The sequence below is a fragment of the Pristis pectinata genome, chromosome 22 (genome assembly GCF_009764475.1).
Source record: "Pristis pectinata isolate sPriPec2 chromosome 22, sPriPec2.1.pri, whole genome shotgun sequence".
Classification (NCBI taxonomy): Eukaryota; Metazoa; Chordata; class Chondrichthyes; order Rhinopristiformes; family Pristidae; genus Pristis; species Pristis pectinata.
In genome coordinates, this window is record NC_067426.1 from 4,536,560 (window position 1) to 4,557,710 (window position 21,151).

Sequence of the window (21,151 nt, forward strand, 5' to 3'; positions counted from 1 at the left end):
AGGGAAACAGGCCTTTCAGCCCACTGAGTCCGTGCTGACCAATAAGCACCCGCTTACCTTAATCTGTACACTAACCCCATGCCTTTGTCTCCCTCCATTCACATTAACTGCACCCCCAGATTCAACCGCTACTGGGCCAACTAACCTTTCAACTTGCATATCGTTAGGATGTGGGAGGAAACCAGATCACAGGATGTTGGGAGAGCGTGCAGACTCCACACAGACAGCACTGGAGGTCAGGATTGAACCCAGGCTGCTGGAGCTGTGAGGTAGCAGCTCCACTGTTGCAACCCTTTCTTATCTTCATGTCTCCACGTAAGGTTAGCATGCATGCATCTTAAGGAACTTAAAGGGGCGTGGAGTATTGGAAGTGGGAAGTCTTGCTGCAGCTCTACAGAGCAATGCTGAGACTACACTTGGAGTAAGGTGCAGAGTTTTAGTCTCTTTGTTTAAGTGGGGATGTACTTACATTGGTATTGGTTTATTATTGTCATTTGTACCGAGGTACAGTGAAAAACTTGTCTTGCATACCAATCGTACAGGTCAATTCATTACACAGTGCAGTTACATTGAGTTAGTACAGAGTGCATTGAGGTAGTACAGGTAAAAACAATAACAGTACAGAGTAAAGTGTCACAGCTACAGAGAAGTGCAGTGCAATAAGGTGCAAGGTCAGAGTCCATCTCATCGTATAAGGGAACCGTTCAATAGTCTTATCAGTGGGGTAGAAGCTGTCCTTGATCCTGGTGGTATGTGCCCTCAGGCTCAAGGACAGCCCTGTACCTCAGCTCAGGCCCTGTACCTTCTACCTGATGGAAGAGGAGAGAAGAGAGAATGACCCAGGTGGGTGGGGTCTTTGAGGAGGTTCACTGGGTTGATCCCAGGGATGAAGGTGTTGACTTTTGAAGAAACGTTGAGCAGGTTGAGCCTACACTCATTGGAAGTTTTGAAGAATGAGAGAAGACCTTTTTGAAACATACACAGGCCATCCCCGAGTTCTGTTCTTAGACGTCCATAAGTCGATTTTGTCCGTAAGTCGGAAAATACACAAGAATCACGTGAAATGGTAACCACACGTCCACAGTATTGTAATGAATGGCATCAACAGCACATAAGACCGATGAGAACAAAGGCTAAGAGTGGAGAGAGGGAAGAAACGAGTTCTGCCGTTGGTAGGAATAAACATTTGTACCTACGTCGGACTTCTGAATTTAATAATATGATGGGAACTCACTTATAGATACGGGTGTCCGTAAGTCAGGCTCTTGTAACCCAGGGACAGTCTGTAGGATGTTAGGGGACTTGACAGTGTAGATGCTGAGAGGATGTTTCCCTTCAAGGGAGAAGGAGCATCTAGAGAACAAGGTTTCAGAATAAGGGTCGTCAGTTTAAGATGGAGCTGAGGAGGAATTTCTTCTCTCGAATGTTTTTGAATTTTCAGAACTCACCGTCCCAGAGAATGATGGAGACCAGATCACCGAATATATTCAAGGCTGAGATAAGCAGAATTTTGGTTTACAGGTCAATGAGGACAGGCAAGGAAATGGAGACAAGGCCAAGGTCAGATCTGTGGTGCAGCCAGTAGAGCCGCTGCCTCACAGTGCTGGAAACCCAAGTTTAATCCCAACATCCGGTGCTGTTGGTGTGGAGTTTGCACGTTCTCCCTGTGACCGTGCAGGTTTCCTCTGGGCGCTCCGGTTTTCTCCCACATCCCAAAGGCGTGCAGGTCAGTGGGTTAATTCGCCGCTGTGAGTTGCCCCTGGTGTGTGGGTGAGCGGATGGGAATGCGGGGAGAATAAAATGGGATTCATGTCAATTTATGCTTGAATGTGGGCAAGGACTCAGTGGGCAGAAGGGGATGTTTCCGTGCTGTAATGTGTGACTCTTTCACAAGGTCACAAGACAAAGGAGAGAAGTAGGCCATTCAGCCCATCGGGTCTGCTCCGCCACTTCACCATGAGCTAAACTATTCTCCCATCTAGCCCCAATTCCTGGCTTTTTCCCCATATCCCTTGATACCCTGACTAATTAGATACCTATCAATCTCCGCCTTAAACACCCCCAATGATAGGGCCTCCACAGCTGTATGTGGCAACAAATTCCATAAATCCACGACCCTCTGGCTAAAGTTATTTCTCCTCATCTCTGTTCTAAATGGGTACCTTCTAATTCTAAGACTGTGCCCTCTTGTCCTGGACTCATCCACCAAGGGAAACAACTTAGCCACATCTACTCTGTCCAGTCCTTTCAACATTCGAAATATTTCTATGAGGTCCCCTCTCATTCTTCTCTACTTCAATGAATACAGTCCAAGAGCCAACAAACGCTCCTCGTATGTAAGCCCTTTTATTCCGGGAATTATCCTTGTAAATCTTCTCTGAACCGTCTCCAACATCGGTACATCGTTTCTAAGATAAGGGGCCCAAAACTGCACACAGTACTCCAAATGAGGTCTCACCAGTGCCCCATAGAGCCTCATCAACACATCCTTACTTTTATACGCTATTCCTCTTGAAATGAACGGCAACATAGCATTTGCTTTGCTTACTACCGATCCAAACCTGGTGGTTAACCTTTAGGGTATCCTGCACAAGGACCCCCAAGTCCCTTTGCACTTCCGAATTTTGAATTTTCTCCCCATTTAGATAATAATCTGCCCGTTTATTTCTTCTTCCGAAGTGTACAACCGCACATTTCTCAACGTTGATTCTCATCTGCCATTTCCTTGCCCACTCTCCTAAACTGTCCAAGTCTCTCTGCAACCTTTCTGTTTCTTCAACACTTCCTGCTCCTCCACCTATCTTGGTGTCATCTGCAAACTTAGCCACAAAACCATTTATTCCATAATCTAAATCATCGATATACAGTGTAAAAAGAAGCGGCCCCAACACTGACCCCTGCAGAACACCACTAGTAACCGGCAGCCAACCAGAACAGGATCCCTTTATTCCCACCCTTTGCTTTCTGCCTGTCAGCCAATGCTCCACCCATTCTAATATCTTTCTGTAATTCCATGATTCTTTGATCTAATTGAAGAGCAGAGTAGGCATGAAGGGTCACATGACCAACTCTCGCTACATCCTACTTAGAGTCATAGAGCACTACAACACAGAAACAGGCTCTTCGGCCCATCCAGCCCATGCTAATCTGATCTTCTGCCTAGTCACATCTGCCTACACCCAGACCATATCCCTCCAAACCCCTCCCATCCATGTACCTATCCAAACCTCTCTTAAATGGTACAATTGAACCCGCATCTACCACATCCGCTGGCAGCTCGTTCCACACTCGCACCACCCTCTGAGTGAAGAAGTTTCCCCTCAGATTCCCCTTAAGTATTTCACCTTTCACCCTAAACCTATGTTCTCTAGTTTTAGTCTCACCCAACCTGAGGGGAAAAGCCTGCATGCATTCACCCTATCTATACCCCTCAAAATTTTGTGTAGCTCTATAAGATCTACCCTCATTCTTCTGCGCTCCAGGGAATAAAGTCCTAACCTATTCAACCTGTCCCTGTAACTCAGGTCCTCAAGTCCTGGCCACATCCTTGTAAATTTTCTCTGCACTCTTTCAAGCTTATTTCATATCTTTCCTGTAGGTAGATGACCAAACCTGCATACTAAATTCGGCCTCACCAACGTCTCGTACAATTTCAACATAACGTCCCAACTCCTGTACTCAGTGCCCTGATTTAAGAAGGCAAAAGTGCCAAAAGCTCTCTTTATGACCCTATCTACCCGTGACATCACTTTCAGGGAACTATGGATCTGTGTTCCCAGGTCCCTCTGTTCTGCCGCACACCTCGGAGCCCTACCATTCACTGTGTAAGTCCTACCCCGGTTTGTCCTCCCAAAGTGAAACACCTCAGACTTGTCTGCATTAAATTTCATCAGCCATTTTTCAGCCCATTTTTCTAGCTGGTCAAGATTGGGTAGCCGCCTTCGTTGTCCACTACGCCCCCAATCTTGGTGTCATCTGCAAATTTGCTTATCCAGTTTACCACATTATCATCTAAATCATTAATATAGATGATAAACAACAACGGACCCAGCACCGATCCCTGCGGTACCCCACTAGTCACAGGCCTCCAGTCAGAGAGACAACCACCTACTACCACTCTCTGACTTCTGCTAAGCCAATGTTGAATCCAATTGGCTACTTCATCCTGAATGCCAAACGACTTAACCTTCTGGACCAGCCTCCCATGCGGGACTTTGTCAAAGGCCTTGCTAAAGTCCACATAGACAGCATCCACCGCCTTTCCCTTATCGACCTTCTTGGTAACTTCCTCATAAAACTCCATAAAATTGGTTAGCCATGACCTACCACGCACAAAGCCATGTTGACTATCCCTAATCAGGCCCTGTCTATCCAAATACTTATGTATCCTGTCCCTTAGAATACCTTCCAATAATTTACCCATGACTGATGTCAGGCTTACCGACCTATAACTTCCTGGCTTATTCTTAGAGCCTTTCTTGAACAACAAACAACATTAGCTAACAACAGCAACTTGTTCTGTTGTTTGAGAAACTCATTTTAACTTGAACTCCTTACAGACGTGGGCAATCACTCTCAGGACTCACAGACTGGAGTTGTAGACCGTGTGCTCTTCACTGTATGGAGTTACATGCAGTCACGTTGATTGGCCAGAGATTGCCTGGAGATATGATGCAGGCTTCAGAACGCCAGAACGCCTCAATGTAAATGTGTGCAACTTATCATTAGCACCGATCACAGAGCATAAAATTAACAAACCCTCATGCCTAAGAAGAATTTAGTGCAGTGAAGATTCACTGGATTGATTCCCCCGGGATAAGGGGCTTGTTCTGTAAAGAGAGATTGTGTGACATTGGTCTGTAGTCACTGGGTTTAGAGGTACCCTCAATGACCCACAAGATACTGAGAGGTTGTTTTCTCAGGCTGGAGAATGTAGAACCAGTGGGCACAGTCAGCCATTTACAATGGGGATGAGGAGAAACTTCTCCACTTGGGATTGTTTACCTTTGTCATTTGCTTGATTGCTACAGATGCACAGATGTTGAGTGTACTCAAGGCTGAGATTGATGGACTTTTGTTCACCTAGGGATCAGGGGATGGGCAGGAGCATGTTTGAGAGTCATCCATGATCTCACACCGGTGAAGCAGGTTCAAGAGGCCAAATAGTCTGGTTCTGCTTCCATTTCTTGTATTATATTCTAAGCTGCAAGTGAATGAGTACTGAATCACTCATGCACATTGATCAGCTGTAGTTTGTCCCAGTTAAGTGGATGATAAACAAGGATTAACCACACCTCGCCACAGGAATCTAATTACATTTGGTAACCCATGCGTTCCCTCCCCTGTTTATGGAGGTTCTTTCAAATTAATTCCATTTTTGCTTTTCCTTAGCCACATTTGACCGTGAACAACACACGTTAAACCTGCCAGCAGTAAACAGCGTTGTGTATGCACTGCGTTTTCTGGAGAAGCTGTGCCACAGCCTACGGTGTGACAATCTCTTCGGGAATCAACCTTTCAGTCAATGCAACCCAGCCAACCACAACCCTTCTGACTACGAAAGTGACCGGTTCATGCCAGGTACCTGCACAACAGGCACAAAAAGATTTGTAGAATTCTCCAAGCTAGGTTTTAATTCTGTTTGTACATGAAAACACTTTTGAAAAAATTGGGAAGGTGCACGATCAAGCATTTCTTTGCAAAATTCAGTAAATTTTGCAAGATTTGATTTAATGTAGATATTGATAAATATTACTTAGAATATGAAGAGCAGCCTTAATATTTCTTATTGAGAGTAATTAATGGTTTTGGGGGAGGGGGGAGAACAAGGCAAACTTTCAAAACCTTCAGATTGCATAAAACCTGGGCACGTGGATTAATTAATGGTGGAGATGATAATAGACCAGGAAAGCATAGAATCAGTAGCACATAAGGTGGCACAATTGGACTTGAGCTTAATCCAACTTCCTTGTTCACGCTCCGCAGCCCTGCAGGTTTTGGCTCTTTCATTGCTCATCCAGAGGCTTTATTGATATGGGCAAGGTTTCTGCCTCACATTTCTAGATCCACACCTCTCATTGAGTGAAATATTTTTTTCTCGGTTTCCCTTCTCCCAACTCTCTTTTTCCCAGTCACCAACCTCTCTGTTTAGTCTGACTAAGCCTCTCATGATTTTACACATCTCAAAGAAATTTGGGCTACCTCGTCCCTACTCATGACCAGTTCTTCTTTGTTAATCCTCTCCTCCTACTGTCAGGTGGAATGGGCAGACATGTGGCAGATGAAGTTTAGTGGTTGAGATGAACAGCGTCAACTGTCCATTTCCCCCCACAGATGCTGCTCGACCTGCTGAGTTCCTCCAGTATCTTGTTTGTTGCTCCAGACTCCAGCATCTGCAGTCTCTTGTGTCTCCACTTTAGTCGGTAGGCTGACGAAAGATAATCCATGCTAAATGTTACAGTTTTAAGGAGAGTGTAAGAGGACACAGAGGCATGGGCTTACGCATATCTTCAGAATTAGTTGGACAAGGTTATCAATAGAGTACAGAGCAAGGTAGCTTGCTGAACCATTTATGACACTGGACTGGCCCCTCCTGAGCCATTGAGAACAGTTCTGGGGACCCTACTTCAACAACATTGTGAAGATATTTCATAGAGACAGGAAGAGGTTTTGGGACTGTTTTTAGGTGATATATGATCAACTAAAGGATCTAGGGTTGTACTTATGAATAATTCTTAGAGCCATAGAATTTAGATGTAAAAGAGTAGAACAATTATAAATAGAAGTAATGACTAGATCTGCAGAGAGCAGCTTGCAATGAGTCGCCAAGCTCCTGCGCCACCTTGCCTTATGATCAAAGTGATTGAAATCAGGATTAGATGGGCCCTCAATGGCAGAATGATCAATGCCCAGAGAGCACAGGTTGAAGGTGACTGACCAAATGACCAGAAGCAAGGGACAGAGTTTGGAATCCACTGCCTGACAGCCTGGTGAAGAACAATTTATTAGTAACCTTCAAGAGGGAACTGAATCAATACTCAGAGAGTGCAATTGCAGTGATATGAAGAAAGAGTGAGGGCATGAGTCTTTTTGAAAGGGCTAGCACAAGCTTCATGGGCCAATTGGCCTCTTGCGCTGAGATCTGTCAGATCTGGGATCTGAAAATGAAAAAACTGCGAATACTGGAAATCTGAAATAACACAGAAAATGTTGGAACTACTCAGCAGGTCAGGCAGCATCTATGCATGGAGGAACAGAATTAGAGTCGGGTTAAGGACCTTTTATCGGACCTGCTTTCCACTGAATTTTATTGAACTAACTGCAGTAGAAGGGCTGTAACTGCAGGCTAGCCTGCTGTGATTTTGGTGAAATTAACCAGTTACAGACAGCCAGACTTAATACAAGACTTCCCAGAGACACCACATCACCTCCAGAAGAAAGGGCTGAACTTAATTTCTGTCAAGCTTAGGTTGGGCGTTGGAAAGTTTTTAGCCAGGAGACTCCGAGATAGCAAAAAAGAAGCTTTGCTTAGTTTCAATAAACAGCTATTCATCTTTCCCCAGGGAAATATGAATCGGCCGAGAGGGGTGTTCAGGGACCAGACAGAGGAATTAAAAGGTACACACAAGATGCCCCACCATACAGTGCACCACTTTCACCCAAATTACCCAAAACTGATCAGCACCCCTTTGAAGGTAAGTTTGATCCTGACTTCACATAGACATTTTTTAGGAAGCTTGATCTGTCCTAGTTTTGATTACTACTGTTCTGCATTTATCAGTCAAGCTTAATGTTTGATGATTTATTTTCCCAGGTGAAACCTTCATCCTGGAGGATGGTCACCCGGGCCCCACGGAGCACCGTCTGGATCCCATGGATTCCGCCCTTAATTCCGTAAATCCCTCCAGCCCAATGAGTAGAAACTCCAGGGAGTTCCGAGCCTATCGACCTCTGCAACACTCGATGAGCCTCACGCAAAGCAGCGCAGGGTCATTTCGTCGACTCAGTTCTGGAGGTAATGTCCTGGTGACCTATTCCCAATCCCCCTTCTTTCTGAGCATGGCTCTTGGGCAGCACATTGCATCAACCTCCCATAACCCTGAGGAACCTCAGCCAGAGCTCTGTGCTTTCATCATTGAAATTTAAATGATGGATTTTGAGAGCAGAATAGGTTCACCTTGAGAAGAACCATTCATTGAATTAAAAGCACAAGCTTCCGGAGGAACAGCAGGTCAGGCAGCGTCTGTGGAGGCAGAGGGATGGTCGACATTTTGGGCTGAGACTCTTCATCAGGACTGAGAGTGTAGAGGGGTGATAGCCAGAATAGAGGGGTGAGGGGGAGGGGTGAGGCAGGAGCTGGCAGGCAATTGGTGGAGGGGAATGATGGGCAGATAGAGGTGGAGACGGAGGCTGGAAGGTGATAAATGGAGACAACAAAGGGGCTGCAGATTCTGATAAGTAAGGAAGGTAATAAATGGAACTAGATAAGGGATGGATGATGGCAAGATGCCCAACATCCCCTTCCTCACCTGGATCCACCTATCACCTGCCAGCTCCTACCTCCTCCTCAATTGGCTATCTCCCCTCTACACCCTCAGTCCTGATACTGGGTCTCGACCTGAAACGTCGACCATCCCTTTGGACCTGCTAAGCTCCTCCAGCAGTTTTTTGCTCCAGATTCTAGCATCTGCTGTCTCATGTGTCTCCATTCATTTAATTAATCCTCCTTCAATGCCCAGTTCTTATTTCCAGTAATGTTACATGTATCTAGTTGAAAGAGCGGTTACTGTTTGTGGAATGTGTTCAGTTCCTCTGGCTGAGCTTAAAATGCCAAACACACGAGGATAAAGATCTGGGTCGACAATGCAATATTGTAGACGGGCTACACTTTTCAAAGCCCTGTCTTTCAAATGAGCCATTAAACTGAAGCTCTATCTGCTCTCCCTGTGGATGATGATGGTGAACCCTTGACCTTTTTGAAGGGACCAATTCCCACTCTTCTGCCACCATCACAAAAACAAATAGCCTGCTGTTGATCGCAATGCTGTTTGTGGGAGCTTGCTTTGTACAAATTGGCTGCCAAGTTTCCTACAATGAAACAGTGAATATATTTCAGTGAGTAAATGCAAAGCACATTGGTCATCCTGTGACTATGAAAGGAGGATGTAGAAAGACAAGTCTTTCTTGTTCCTCCTGTACCATGTGCATAATATGCCAGTCATATTAAAATTCAACCCACAGCTTGTTCTGTGATGACACCCTGCAAAACATTTTTTTATGTGCGCTGCAATTTACATTTCCATCCTAAAAGCTCTTTTGATCCCTCACCCACAAAAGATGCTTCCCAAGATGCATGAAATAAGCGTTCTATACATTTGTTGCTGAGGCATATAAATCAGGGCACATAGAGATTTGATCCCTGGCCTCTTTGAAATTATTCTGCTGGATGAGCATCATTTAATAAACAATCTTTAGTCACATCTCTCTCCATTCCGATCTGACTGATCTCCTTGAATAAATGAACATCCCTGAGGTGCCCCAGGAAGTGCTTTGAACTTCCAACTGTGATGAATCTTCTGGCTTTAGTGACTCGTTCAAAGGGTAACTTTGACAAGATTATGTTTAAAAAAAAGAAATCAAAATTTGAGCCATACAATGATCTTCAGGTTTTATAGAATCTTCGATGGTATCAAGTCAAAATCAGTCAGTCAAATTTGTGAAAATGGAAACAGGACAGAATTGTAAATTGGTTTATTATTGTCACGTGTACTGAGGTACAGTGAAAAACTTTGTTTTTCATGCCATCCATATAGATCATTTTATCACATCAGTGCATTGAGGTAATACAAGGGAAAACAATAACAGAATGCAGAATAAAGTGTTACAGTTACAGAGAAAGTGCAGTGCAGGCAGACAATAAGGTGCAAGGCCTTGATGAGGTAGATTGTGAGGTCAAGAGTCCATCTTATCGTACAAGGTGACCATTCAATAGTCTTATAACAGCGGGATAGAAGCTGTCCTTGAGCCTGGTGGTACGTGCTTTCAGGCTTTTTTAACTTCTGCCGGATGGGAGGGGGGAGAAGAGAGAATGTCCAGGGTGGGAGAGGTTTTTGATTACGTTAGCTGCTTTACCAAGGCAGCGAGGAGTGTAGACAGAGTCCATGGAGGGGAAGCTGGTTTCCGTGACATGCCGAGGTGTGTCCACAACCCTCTGCAGTTTCTTGAGGTCTTGGGCAAAGCAGTTGCCATACCAAGCCATGATGCATCTATAAAAATTGGTGAGGATCAATGGGGACATACCGAATTTCTTTAGCCTCCTGAGGAAGTAGAGGCAGTGGTGCACTTTCTTGGCCATGGTGTCTGTGTAGATGGACCAGTACAGGCCATTGGTGATGTTTGTTCCTAGAAACTTGAAGCTCTCAACCTCAGCACCATTGATGTAAACAGGAGCATGTGCACCACCCCCTTCCTGACGTCAATGACCAGCTCTTTTGTTTTGCTGACATTGAGGGAAAGGTTGTTGCCATGACACTAGACTTTCTATCTCCTTCCTGTACTCCAACTCATCGTTATTTGAGATTCAGTCCACTACGGTGGTGTCATCTGCAAACTTGTAGATGGAGTTAGAGCAGAATCTGGCCACACAGTCATGAGTGTATAGGGAGTAGAGTAGGGGGCTGAGGATGTGGTCTTGTGGGGCACCAGTGTTGAGGATAATCCTGGCAATTATTCTGTATTTTTATCTCTCTCTAGGCTCTGACAGGTTTACAGGGGCTCGGGATCCACCTCGTATGATCAGCAGAGATCCATCCAGCTGGGCGGTGGAGGATGTGATGCAGTTTATTCGGGATGCAGATCCACAGTCGTTGGGCCCTCACGCAGACCTGTTCCGGAAACACGTACGTCCACAGATACAGAGGGATGGGGCAGAAAGATGGGCCATGAATGGTGGAGCAGACTCAAGGGGTCTTGCATTCTTTGTTCTCACAGGAATGAACCTGTACAGGGCCCTCGGCCTTCCTTAGCAGCAGGGATTACGGGGAAGGTCACTTCTTACACTGCGATGATATCCAGGGGATTGGTGTCACGGGTTTTGGATTGAGTCATGTTTAGCTTCCTTCCGTCAAAGTCACCAATCTCTCCATTGACAGGCACGGTGCAAAGCTGGCAAATCCAGAACCAGGCATGGTCCATCCTTGGGTGGACCAAAACACATTGCTCTCCTTGCAATCATAACTCTCATGACTTGACCAGCTGACTTGGGTACAGAGGTGGTCTGGGATCCTTTATGTTTTGGGATATAGACATTACTGGCAAGGCCAGCATTGTACCCAACCCTTTGAACTTGCTGGGCCATTTGTAAGATATTTATTTATTAGTCACATGTACATCGAAACACACAGTGAAATGCATCTTTTGAGTAGAGTGTTCTGGGGGCAGCCCGCAAGTGTTGCCATGCTTCTGGCGCCAACATAGCATGCCCACAACTTCCTAATCTGTACATCTTTGGAACGTGGGAGGAAACTGGAGCACCTGGAGGAAACCCACGCAGACACGGGGAGAACCTACAAACTCCTTACAGACAGCGGCCAGAATTGAACCCGGGTCTCTGGCGCTGTAATAGCATTATGCTAACCGCTACACTATCGATCAACCAAATAGGTGGGTCTGGAGACAGGTACAGGCCAGACTGGGTCAAGATGGCTGATATCCTCCTTGGTGTTTTACTAGTGACTAATTGTCTTAAAATTCCATATTATTAACTGGATTTACGATTCACAACTATTCTGGTGGGATTTGAACTCGGGTCTCTGGATTGTTAGTCCAGGCCTCTGGATTCCTTGTGTGCTAATATAATCTCTACATCATTGATGTGCCCCTGGCAGGTGACCTGTTTCTTCTCTGCCTTCACAGGAAGTGGCTCAATCACTCTTCATGCTGTTGGATCCGGTTATTTTCAAATCCGCAGGTTCTTTCAGGAGTCCAGGAATGAGTTGAAAACAACTTGGTGCTTCACAAAGTTTTATTGGAAAAGTTTAAAACAAAGAAACAGTCACAGAGCACATGGCGCTAGCTTTACTACTGGGAGATGAGCTGAGACAAAGGAACTAAAGATGATCTAAGGCCGAGGGGGAAGAGAGCAAGAGAGAGATTAACAAAAAAACGACACCTTTTATACCTGAGATAAGAGGTACTCCTTAGCTAACAATAGTCCAATCAGAAAGCCTATTACATACCTGTGGCAAAACCAACTAGTGAGAAAACACATATGCACCTGATAGATGAACCAATAAGCTAGGAAGCAGCCATCCCCTTGTACAGCCACTCGAGGTGTATACATGTTACTATACATGTTAGAAACTACTTAAAACAGTCAAATCCAACAATGCCGTTATTGACACACAAACAAGGTCTGCAATTCTCATTATAGTTATAATCTTTGCATGTCAGAAGAAACAAGTGCCTTAGCTGTCACTATACACTGTACATAAATAATAATTTAACTAAAAACATGCTTTCAATTTTGAAATGAATGAAGTAGAGGAAAAGTATGTGTTGAAATGAAAAACTAAAAGATAATTTTCATTTTAATACCTACTTTTTCCTTGCCTAATCTATTTCATTTATTTTAGGGTTTTCTCTCTAACCTTCCTGCTTCATCTTTAGTATTGTCTTTTTTAGATTTACAGCAACTTGTAAAATGAACAAAGGGAAAAGTTTATCTGTTAAAGTGATTCAAGGGTCAGAAAAGGGGAGAGTAACACCACAAGATCCAGATTTAAAACTCGACAATGCAAGCAAGCATCCAGATGGAGCAGCTTGCTTCAGCATATAAAGGGTTAAAAATCCTAATAAACTGCTTTTTCATTGTCACTGGGAAATAATTAAAGATGCAAATTGAGGTGTTAACATTTTCAAAAGAATTGCTTAACGAACTGTGCTAAATTCTCAAGGGGACTCTCTCCGGTCAGTCTGATTTTTCAGAATAACACAACTTCTCTCCCATTTGTTCACTGAGTAGAGAGACCGAAGCAAAATTAAAACTCTAGAGATTTTGCCACAGGGAGTTTTATACACAAAGACTGGTTGTAGATAATATTTATTTGTACAGTATTTGAAAGTAGTTGGGGGAATACTGAATGTTAAAGTTAGTAATATATTCAGTGGCATGAAAAGCTGCTTGGTGTCTCTTGTATAAGTGATAATGAACTCTGTTTAGCCACATAAAGAACAGACTTAAAAAGACTTAAGTCTATCCCTTCACTTGAACATAATACTTTTTCACTTAAATGGCCATTAGGTGAGAGTTGACCTTCACTGAGCATCCCTGAGCTGAAGTGACACCAAGAATGATCATTTGTACACTGCCCTGTAACAATTGCCACAGTTTCTCAACCAAAAGGATGTCTGAATAGTTAGATAAAAGGTTTTGGTTTCGTCATAAACAAAATTTGTGTATCCTGATGGTGACCCTGTATAAATGTTGTCTGTGTTATATCAAATCTATGACATGTCAGGGGCATATCAAAGGCAAGTGCTGTAAATCCTCGAGTCTTGATGACATTGATGAATGTTACAAATGATGTGTGGTTTTGAACCTTCACCAAAGTATTAGTTTGCATGTGAAGGTTATATGGTTACATAAAGTTTTTCATCTCGATCCCTTGTGTTCTTAATTACTAACTTTGAGAATACTGCATCCTGTTTAACCAGTTCATATCTCTTTTGATTTAGCAGCTGCCGTAGATTTATGGCAATAGAGTATCATTGGGCGGACTTAGTGATCCTCTTACTCCGTCGTAACACGGTAGAGTAGTCATTGTACCACTGACCTGGCAATTGCTAGATCCTGCAACGGCATATTGATAACACAAATTCCTGCTGCAGAGACTGTTCCAGTTCTGAAAAAGGATCTTCAACCCAAAATGTTAACTCTGTTTCTCCTTCTGTAGATGCTGCCTGACCTGATGAGTGTTTCCAGCATTGTCCGTTTTTACTTTAGTTCCAAAAATGTCTAAGTAGAAAAATAACATTAACTTAGTTTTTAAAAATGAACATTAAGTTGTTGGGCTAAGGTACCCATCTGGTTAGTCATGTCCTTCAGGGAAAGAAATCTGCTGTTCTTACCCTATTTGGCATCAATATGACTACAGACCTCTTCCCCCCCCCCCCCCCCCCCCCATGTGCCTCTCAGTTGCTTTGAGATGATTATGAGCCTTCTACTTGAACAGCAAAGGCTTTATACAATTACATAAAGGACTCAGTCTATCATGGCTTAACAAGACACCCCAGTCTCAGTTCCTGCAACATTATGATGTTTGGTTTGGAATCACATTGCTCATTTTCCAAAGTATCTGCTCGAGAGGTGATCTCATTGAAACATTTAACTTTGAGGGTCATGACAGAATGGCTGCTCAGAGGATATTTCGAGACTAGTGGTCATTGTCTCAGAATAAGAGGTTGCTCATTTAATCCAGGGATGGGATGAATTTCTTCTCTCAGAGGAAGGTGAATTTTTGAAATTCACCATCCCAGAAAGCCATGCAGGTGGAATCATTGAATGCATTTAGGGCTTGGATAGTTAGACCTTTGGCTATGGGGGAACTGAGAGTTACAGGGAGCAGGCAGGAAAGTGAATTGGAGGCCAATGCCAAGATCAGCCAAGGCCTTAGAATCATAAAGTTATACAGCACGGAAATAGGCCCTTCGGCCTAACTGGCCAAGAACAACCAAGATGCCCCATCCAAGCTAGTCCCATTTGCCTGCATTTGGCCCATAACCTTCTAAGCTTTTCCAATCCATGTATCTGTCCAACTGTCTTTTAAAAGTTGTTATTGTACCTGCCTCAACCACTTCCTCTGGCATCTCGTTCCACATATGTACCACCCTTTGTTTTAAAAAAAAGTTCCTATTAAATCTCTCCCCCTCACTTTAAACCTGTGCCCTCTAGTTCTTGATTCCCCAACCCTGGGAAAAAGACTGAGTGCATTCACCCTATCTATGCCCCTCATGATTTTATTTATAAAATCACCTCTCAGTCTCCTACGCTTCAAGGAATAAGGTCCTAGCCCGTCCAACTTCTCCCTATAACTCAGTCCCTCGAGTCCTGGCAACATCCTTATAAATCTTTTCTGCCTTGTTGAATGAAGAACAAGCTCAAGGGGCCGAGTGGCCATCTCCTGCTCCTATTTCTTGTGTTCCAATACAAAACCACTTCATGTTATCCCAAGACTTTGGATAAATCATGTTATGTTGGCGCCGGAAGTGTGGTGACACTTGCTGGCTGCCCCCAGAACACTCTACGCAAAAAGATGCATTTCACTGTGTGTTTCGATGTACATGTGACTAATAAAGATATCTTAAATCGCAATGTGTGGCTCTGCAGGAGGAAATCTGGCTGGTTTGTAAACTAATCGAATTTGAAGGCAGAATACAAGGTTAAAGGCAGGACTCTTAGCAGTGTGGAGGAACAAAGGAATCTTGGGGTCTACGTCCATAGATCCCTCAAGGTTGCCACACAGGTCGATAGGGTTGTTAAGAAGGCGTATGGAGTGTTGGCCTTCGTTAGTTGGTGTATTGAGTTCAAGAGCTGCGACGTGATGTTGCAGCTCTACAGAGCTCTGGTCAGACCACACTTGGAGTATTGTGTTCAGTTCTGGTCGCCTCATTGTAGGAAGGATGTGGAAGCTTTAGAGAGGGTGTAGAGGTTTACCAGGATGCTGCCTGGATTGGAGAGCAGGTCTTATGAGGATAGGTTGAGTGAGCTCGGGCTTTTCTGTTTGGAGAGAAGGAAGATGAGAGGTAACTTGATAGAGGTGTTCAAGATGATAAGAGGCATAGATTGAGTGGACAGTCAGAGACTTTTTCCCAGGGCGACAATGGCTAACACGAGGGGGCAAAATTAAAGGTGATTGGAGGAAGGTATAAGGGGGATGTCAGAGGTAAGTTTTTGTTTACACAGAGAGTGGTGGGTGCATGGAACGCACTGCCCGCAGAAGTTGTGGGGCCAGATACATTAGGGATATTTAAGAGACTCTTAGATAGGCACATGAATGATAGAAAAATAGGGGGCTATGTGGGAGGGAAGGGTTAGATAGATCTTGGAGCAGGATAAAATGTCACCACAACATTGTGGGCCAAAGGGCCTGTACTGTGCTGTAGTGTTCTATTAATCTGACCCTTTGTTCAATTCTATGGCTGGCAGGAGATCGACGGCAAGGCTCTGCTCTTGCTACGGAGCGACATGATGATGAAGTATATGGGACTGAAGTTAGGACCCGCCTTGAAGATTTGCTACCACATCGACAGACTGAAGCTGGGCAAATTCTAAATCTGAACTCAACATGTCGGGAATTATCCAAAATTCACAAAACACCAGTGGGAGCCACTCCCCAGTTGTCCACAGAAAGAAACTCGATAATGGGGATATACCCAGTTCTGGGTCAGCTTTCAAACGGCAAGGATCTTTCTTGGATACCAGTCAACGCATTACATGTACTCTGAAGCAACATAGATTTTGGCTCTATAGAACCATGGTAACAGAGGTATAGCCTTGGTCCGGACCATTATACATCCTTCTCATTTTCTGAACCAGACGAATATTTCTATCCAACTGAGATGAAGTATTATTAAGAAAACACTCCAGATATTGGTGTTGTGTATCAGTCATATTTCTTTCTGCCAATTTATATCATTTATCTTTTTTTTACTTATTCCTCTCACCTGTTGGATCTGCTGTATCTGGTGGCCCTGATTGGTGTTAAAACAGGAAAGGCTAGAAATGGTCAGCAGATCCGACAGCTTCTGTGGAGAGAGTAACAGTGTTTACAATTAAGATCAATGAATTTTCATCAGAATTTACATTAGCTGCAGTATTTTTCTTTTATGTTGGCTGTGATTGGCATTTGCTTGTGACCTCAACACCACTTGACAAGTTCTTACATTTTTAAAGCTGTATGAAAGAGTCACAGCAGGTGATGATGGCATGTCTTTTGCTCCTAGTCTAATCAGTTAAGTAAAGCAGGGGCCAGCTTTTGGAGAGGCAAGTCCTCAATGCTATGGGGCAAACGTGTGCATGCACACCCAATAATTGCATTGTCCCAGATGCTTATCAGAGGTCTCATGGCCCTGTTTGCTCTCCCCTTCTACACAACCCTGAGATTTTTCCCTACGACTTCGATCTGAACTAAGTGTCCCGGAGGAGAGCAGTAGTAAAGACATCGCTGTTTCCCAGAATGTTCCTTTCACAAGCAGATCCTGATTTCGTCCTACTTTAGGTTTTGTCAGCTGCTTTTAGTTGCCAACTCTTGAGTTTTTGTACGAAGCACCACGCAACAGAGTTGAGCACAAACCTTCCCCAACTTCCACCTACTGCAGCCATTAATAAGACAGTCTGCATTTATCAAGTGCTTTTAATATAGGTGCTTTACAGGAGCATTAATAAAAGTGACCAAGAGCTCTGGCAAAGAGACCAAGTGCGTCAGAGGAAACCTATTAATGGCAGTGTTACATTAAATTTCCGGTGCCAATTTTTGACCTTACTCACACCTCCACCCTCTCTCTCCTCTGGAGGTGCTGCAGGAGCCAGGCTACAAGGGTGCTGACAAACTCCCACTACTTACCCTATCTGTGTTTTGCGTTGGCATGTTGACAAAGGTTATTATCACCGAGCTGAATGCTGCCCTCACCCAACGTACACCCTACACTGGTTCACCAACAGTGGCTGAGCATCAAACCCACTGTAAAACACCAAATACGGCCCCAGGTGAGATTGGTACCTGGAACCTCGTAGCTTGTATTGGCCAGGTGAAGACTGGTCTTATTGACAAAACTATCAGGAAAAATTAATGGTTTGATGAATTGCGTGATTCTTCCAGTATTACATAGAAGGTACAATAATGTCCGGGTGATTCATGCTACATCTTTATCCTCAGTGAGCAATACAACCTTCAATTCCTTTCTCATTCACACGTTTCTTTTGCTCCTACATAAATGCAACTCTGTTCAAGTCACACAACACATATCGCTGGTCAATCATCATCGCTGGGTCTAAATCCTAGACCTTCCTCCCCAACAGCACTGTAGAAGCACCCCCTTCACCAGAAGGACTGCAGCAGTTCAAGAAGGCAGATCACCTCCTCAAGGACAATTAGGGGATGAGCAATAAATGTCTGATGACAACCTCTGCGTCCTGAAAATGAAGACTAAAATTCATACTCTTCTGAACTATGCATTATACTAAGGTTGAATACAAAGAATGGGGAAATCCCTTAAACACAGACCAGGATAAGTAGAATTTTGTTTTACTTCTCAGATTGCTGTTTTTAAATTATCTTTAAGAAGTTTTGCAAGAGCTGATTTGTTCTTGCAAATCGGAGAGGAGAATTGGGCAATTTTAGACAAAGCCATTGCCCAAGAGCTTCTCTGGTGTCTGAAAGATGCCCTCCACAGCACATGCTTAACTAGAAGTGAATTAAGTAATTGCAACAGGGTTTTGCCTTTAGGTCAATGAATTACAGCCACTTTTAATACTCTGGAAAGGCACAAAAATAATTTCTGCAGCATGTCATTTAACATAACCTTCAACATCACTCACCCATCAGTTTGGCTCTTTAGTGAATTTCTGTCATCAGCGTATCAATACTCTTGGCTGATATTTCAGTCTCATTTGATGATGTTTCCCATCCAAGGTGATCTTCAGGATTTACCACACAGTGAAATGTTCTGTTTCTTGATCAGGATACATTTGGCTCTGGAGAGAATTTTGAGCTTGATAGTTTGGGGTTGAAGCTCAGGTGACGTAGGAGGCCTTTTCTCTGGAATAATTTCTGCACTCCAAATGTGTGACGTTCAATAACTCATTCTTAAGGCCAAGTTCAGTGCAAATTTCTATGCAAGGCTCCACCAGGTGGAAACTAATGAAATAATGTTCATTGATTAATCGCAATTCAAGCAAGATGTGGAAGGTGCACCTCAGACGTTGACGGACAACGTGTTTCTCTCCTGTGGTCTGTGTACTTAATCTCCTTGCTGATTGTCGGTAACTTCCCCAGATATTCCATTAAACTCTTTCTAACCCCTGTTTAGCTCAGCCAATTGAGAACACGTTAGAAGTCAGCATGGAGCTGAGAACACCATTTCTCAGCCAGGGGGTAGGGTAAATGGGATGGAGTTGACGGTCTGAAAGGGTGGCAGAAGCAGAAACCTTCAGAAAAGTTCCTAGATGACCACTTGATTTGCTACAACTCACCGAGCTGAGGCCAGGAGCTGGGCAGTGGGATTAGTCAGAAAAACTGATCGTTTAACTTGACATGGGCAGGATCAGCTGAATGTTCATTGCCATAAGTTTCCATGATGGTAAAACATTGAAAAGAAAAACGAAACACTGGGGTTATGAAAACAATAAAAGGACCTTTTGGTTTTAGCATGCTGGTGTACATCAGAGGAATAGCTCGTCCTAACAACGATGGCCCCAAATCCTTGACGAATACACAAACCTCCAGTGAACTGTCTCCAACTGCAGGTTTGGTATCTACACCAGGGAAGTTTTTCGTCATGCTGAGATACAGATGGTGGGGTCTGAGGGGGTCATTTGTCTTTGGCTAGTCAGAGTGATGAACTTTTTCTAGTCAACTCTTCACTGCCAATGTGAACGAGTGTCATTACCCACAGCTGCAGGGAACGCCTCAAGCCATTAATTAGCAATGACTTTTGCTGCGTGACTTTCTCCAGAATGCATCTTAAAATTGAGTGTCTGTGATAAAATTACTGACCGCTTACAACTGAGATTCTAAATGGATCAGGCATTTGAGAATGGTCTAACATTCTGCTTTGATCAACAGTTTGGTGAGTGAAGGGCCACTAAATCATGACCAGACTATTGCTTTCTTGGTCTTGCAAAGGCCCTGGTATGTACGAATGTCAAGCTTGGTCTCTCATGTGGCTTAAACAGACATGTTAGATTTGTGCATTGGAATATCAGCACACAACTTTGTTCATGAAATAAACCAATAATTTATTGTAAAATCTGCTGTTGACTTGCTCCAATATGTTGCAGTTGGTTTAATTTGATATTCTCCTTACAACTCCTAATTTCTATTCATTCTTTAATGATCTGGGCTTCATTGGCAAGGCCAGCATTTATTGCCCAACCCCAACCGCTCTTGAGAAGGTTGGGGTGGGGGGTGTGAGCGGCCGCCTTGAACCACTGCAGACCTTCAGGTGATGGTGTCCCACTGCGCCATTGGTGAGGGAGTGCCAGGACTTAGACCCAGATGTGAGAGAGGATTGGTGGTATATTCTCAAGTTAGGATGGTGTGTGACGGAGGGAAATCTACAGGTGGGTGGTCACATCCCTCAGCACCCACTGCCCTTGTCCATCCAAGTGATGGAGATCCAAGGTTTGGGAGCTGTTGTTGATGACAGAGCATATTGCTGAAGTCAGGTGGGTGGTAGGTGTGGGGAAACTCACAGCTGAACCTGCTGCTACCGAGCCCCCAGTTTATATGCACGTATTACCTTCTTCAGCTTCTACCACAATCAAGACTTTTAATTTGGTCCCTCGTCCGCAAACTCCTCTCGGGAACACCGACAATCTCCCCCATCTGTGGATCTCAGACTCTGTCCCTGAACTGTGTCTAACATTGCCCTGATATATATGTGTGTATGTATATATATGTGTGTGTGCGTGCGTGTATATATATGTGTATATATATAAAGCCATCTTAGGAGTGTGAAAAGATTTGGTCCCCAATATCTTCTTCCATTCTTGGTTGAAATTTTACTAATTTCATTTTTTCTGCATTAATCCCATATCCTTTGATTCCCTGAAATATCCAAACATGCATTGGAATCTATCTTGAACATACCCATGACCGAGCTTCCGGAGGCCTCTTGGGAAATGACTTCCAAGCGTTCACAGCCCTCTAGGTGAAAAAAAAGTTCCTCTCTGTCCTGAAGGGCTGACCCACTTAAAATTGAGACTGTGACCTCTGGTTCAAGATGCATCAGCCTAGGAAACATCATCCTTTCTTCAACCTGTCAATTTGTTTCAGTGAGAGCACTTCTCATTCTACCAAACTCGAGAGTGCGTAGGGGCAGTCTGCTTAAGCTCTCTTCATAGGCCAGTCTCCCCCCAGTCCGAGAATCAATC

The 21,151-nt window shown here is 44.0% G+C and overlaps 1 protein-coding gene across 8 annotated transcripts in view; it reads left to right on the forward strand.

Moving 5' to 3' along the window:
- The window catches only part of LOC127581693 (polycomb protein SCMH1-like), a 215,827-nt gene extending 195,802 nt beyond the window's left edge, over positions 1-20,025 (forward strand). For 6 of the 8 annotated variants that reach the window (XM_052036325.1, XM_052036330.1, XM_052036323.1 and 3 more), the window contains 5 exons: positions 5,392-5,580; positions 7,563-7,694; positions 7,814-8,014; positions 10,753-10,898; positions 16,205-20,025. In XM_052036325.1, the coding sequence (XP_051892285.1) occupies positions 5,392-5,580; positions 7,563-7,694; positions 7,814-8,014; positions 10,753-10,898; positions 16,205-16,330 (794 nt within the window). In that variant the 3' untranslated portion in view covers positions 16,331-20,025. Of the gene's footprint in view, positions 1-5,391; positions 5,581-7,562; positions 7,695-7,813; positions 8,015-10,752; positions 10,899-11,913; positions 12,191-16,204 lie in introns of all 8 variants that reach the window. The other 2 variants (XR_007957991.1, XM_052036326.1) reach the window with 2 other exon arrangements.
- Positions 20,026-21,151: the final 1,126 nt, after the last annotated feature.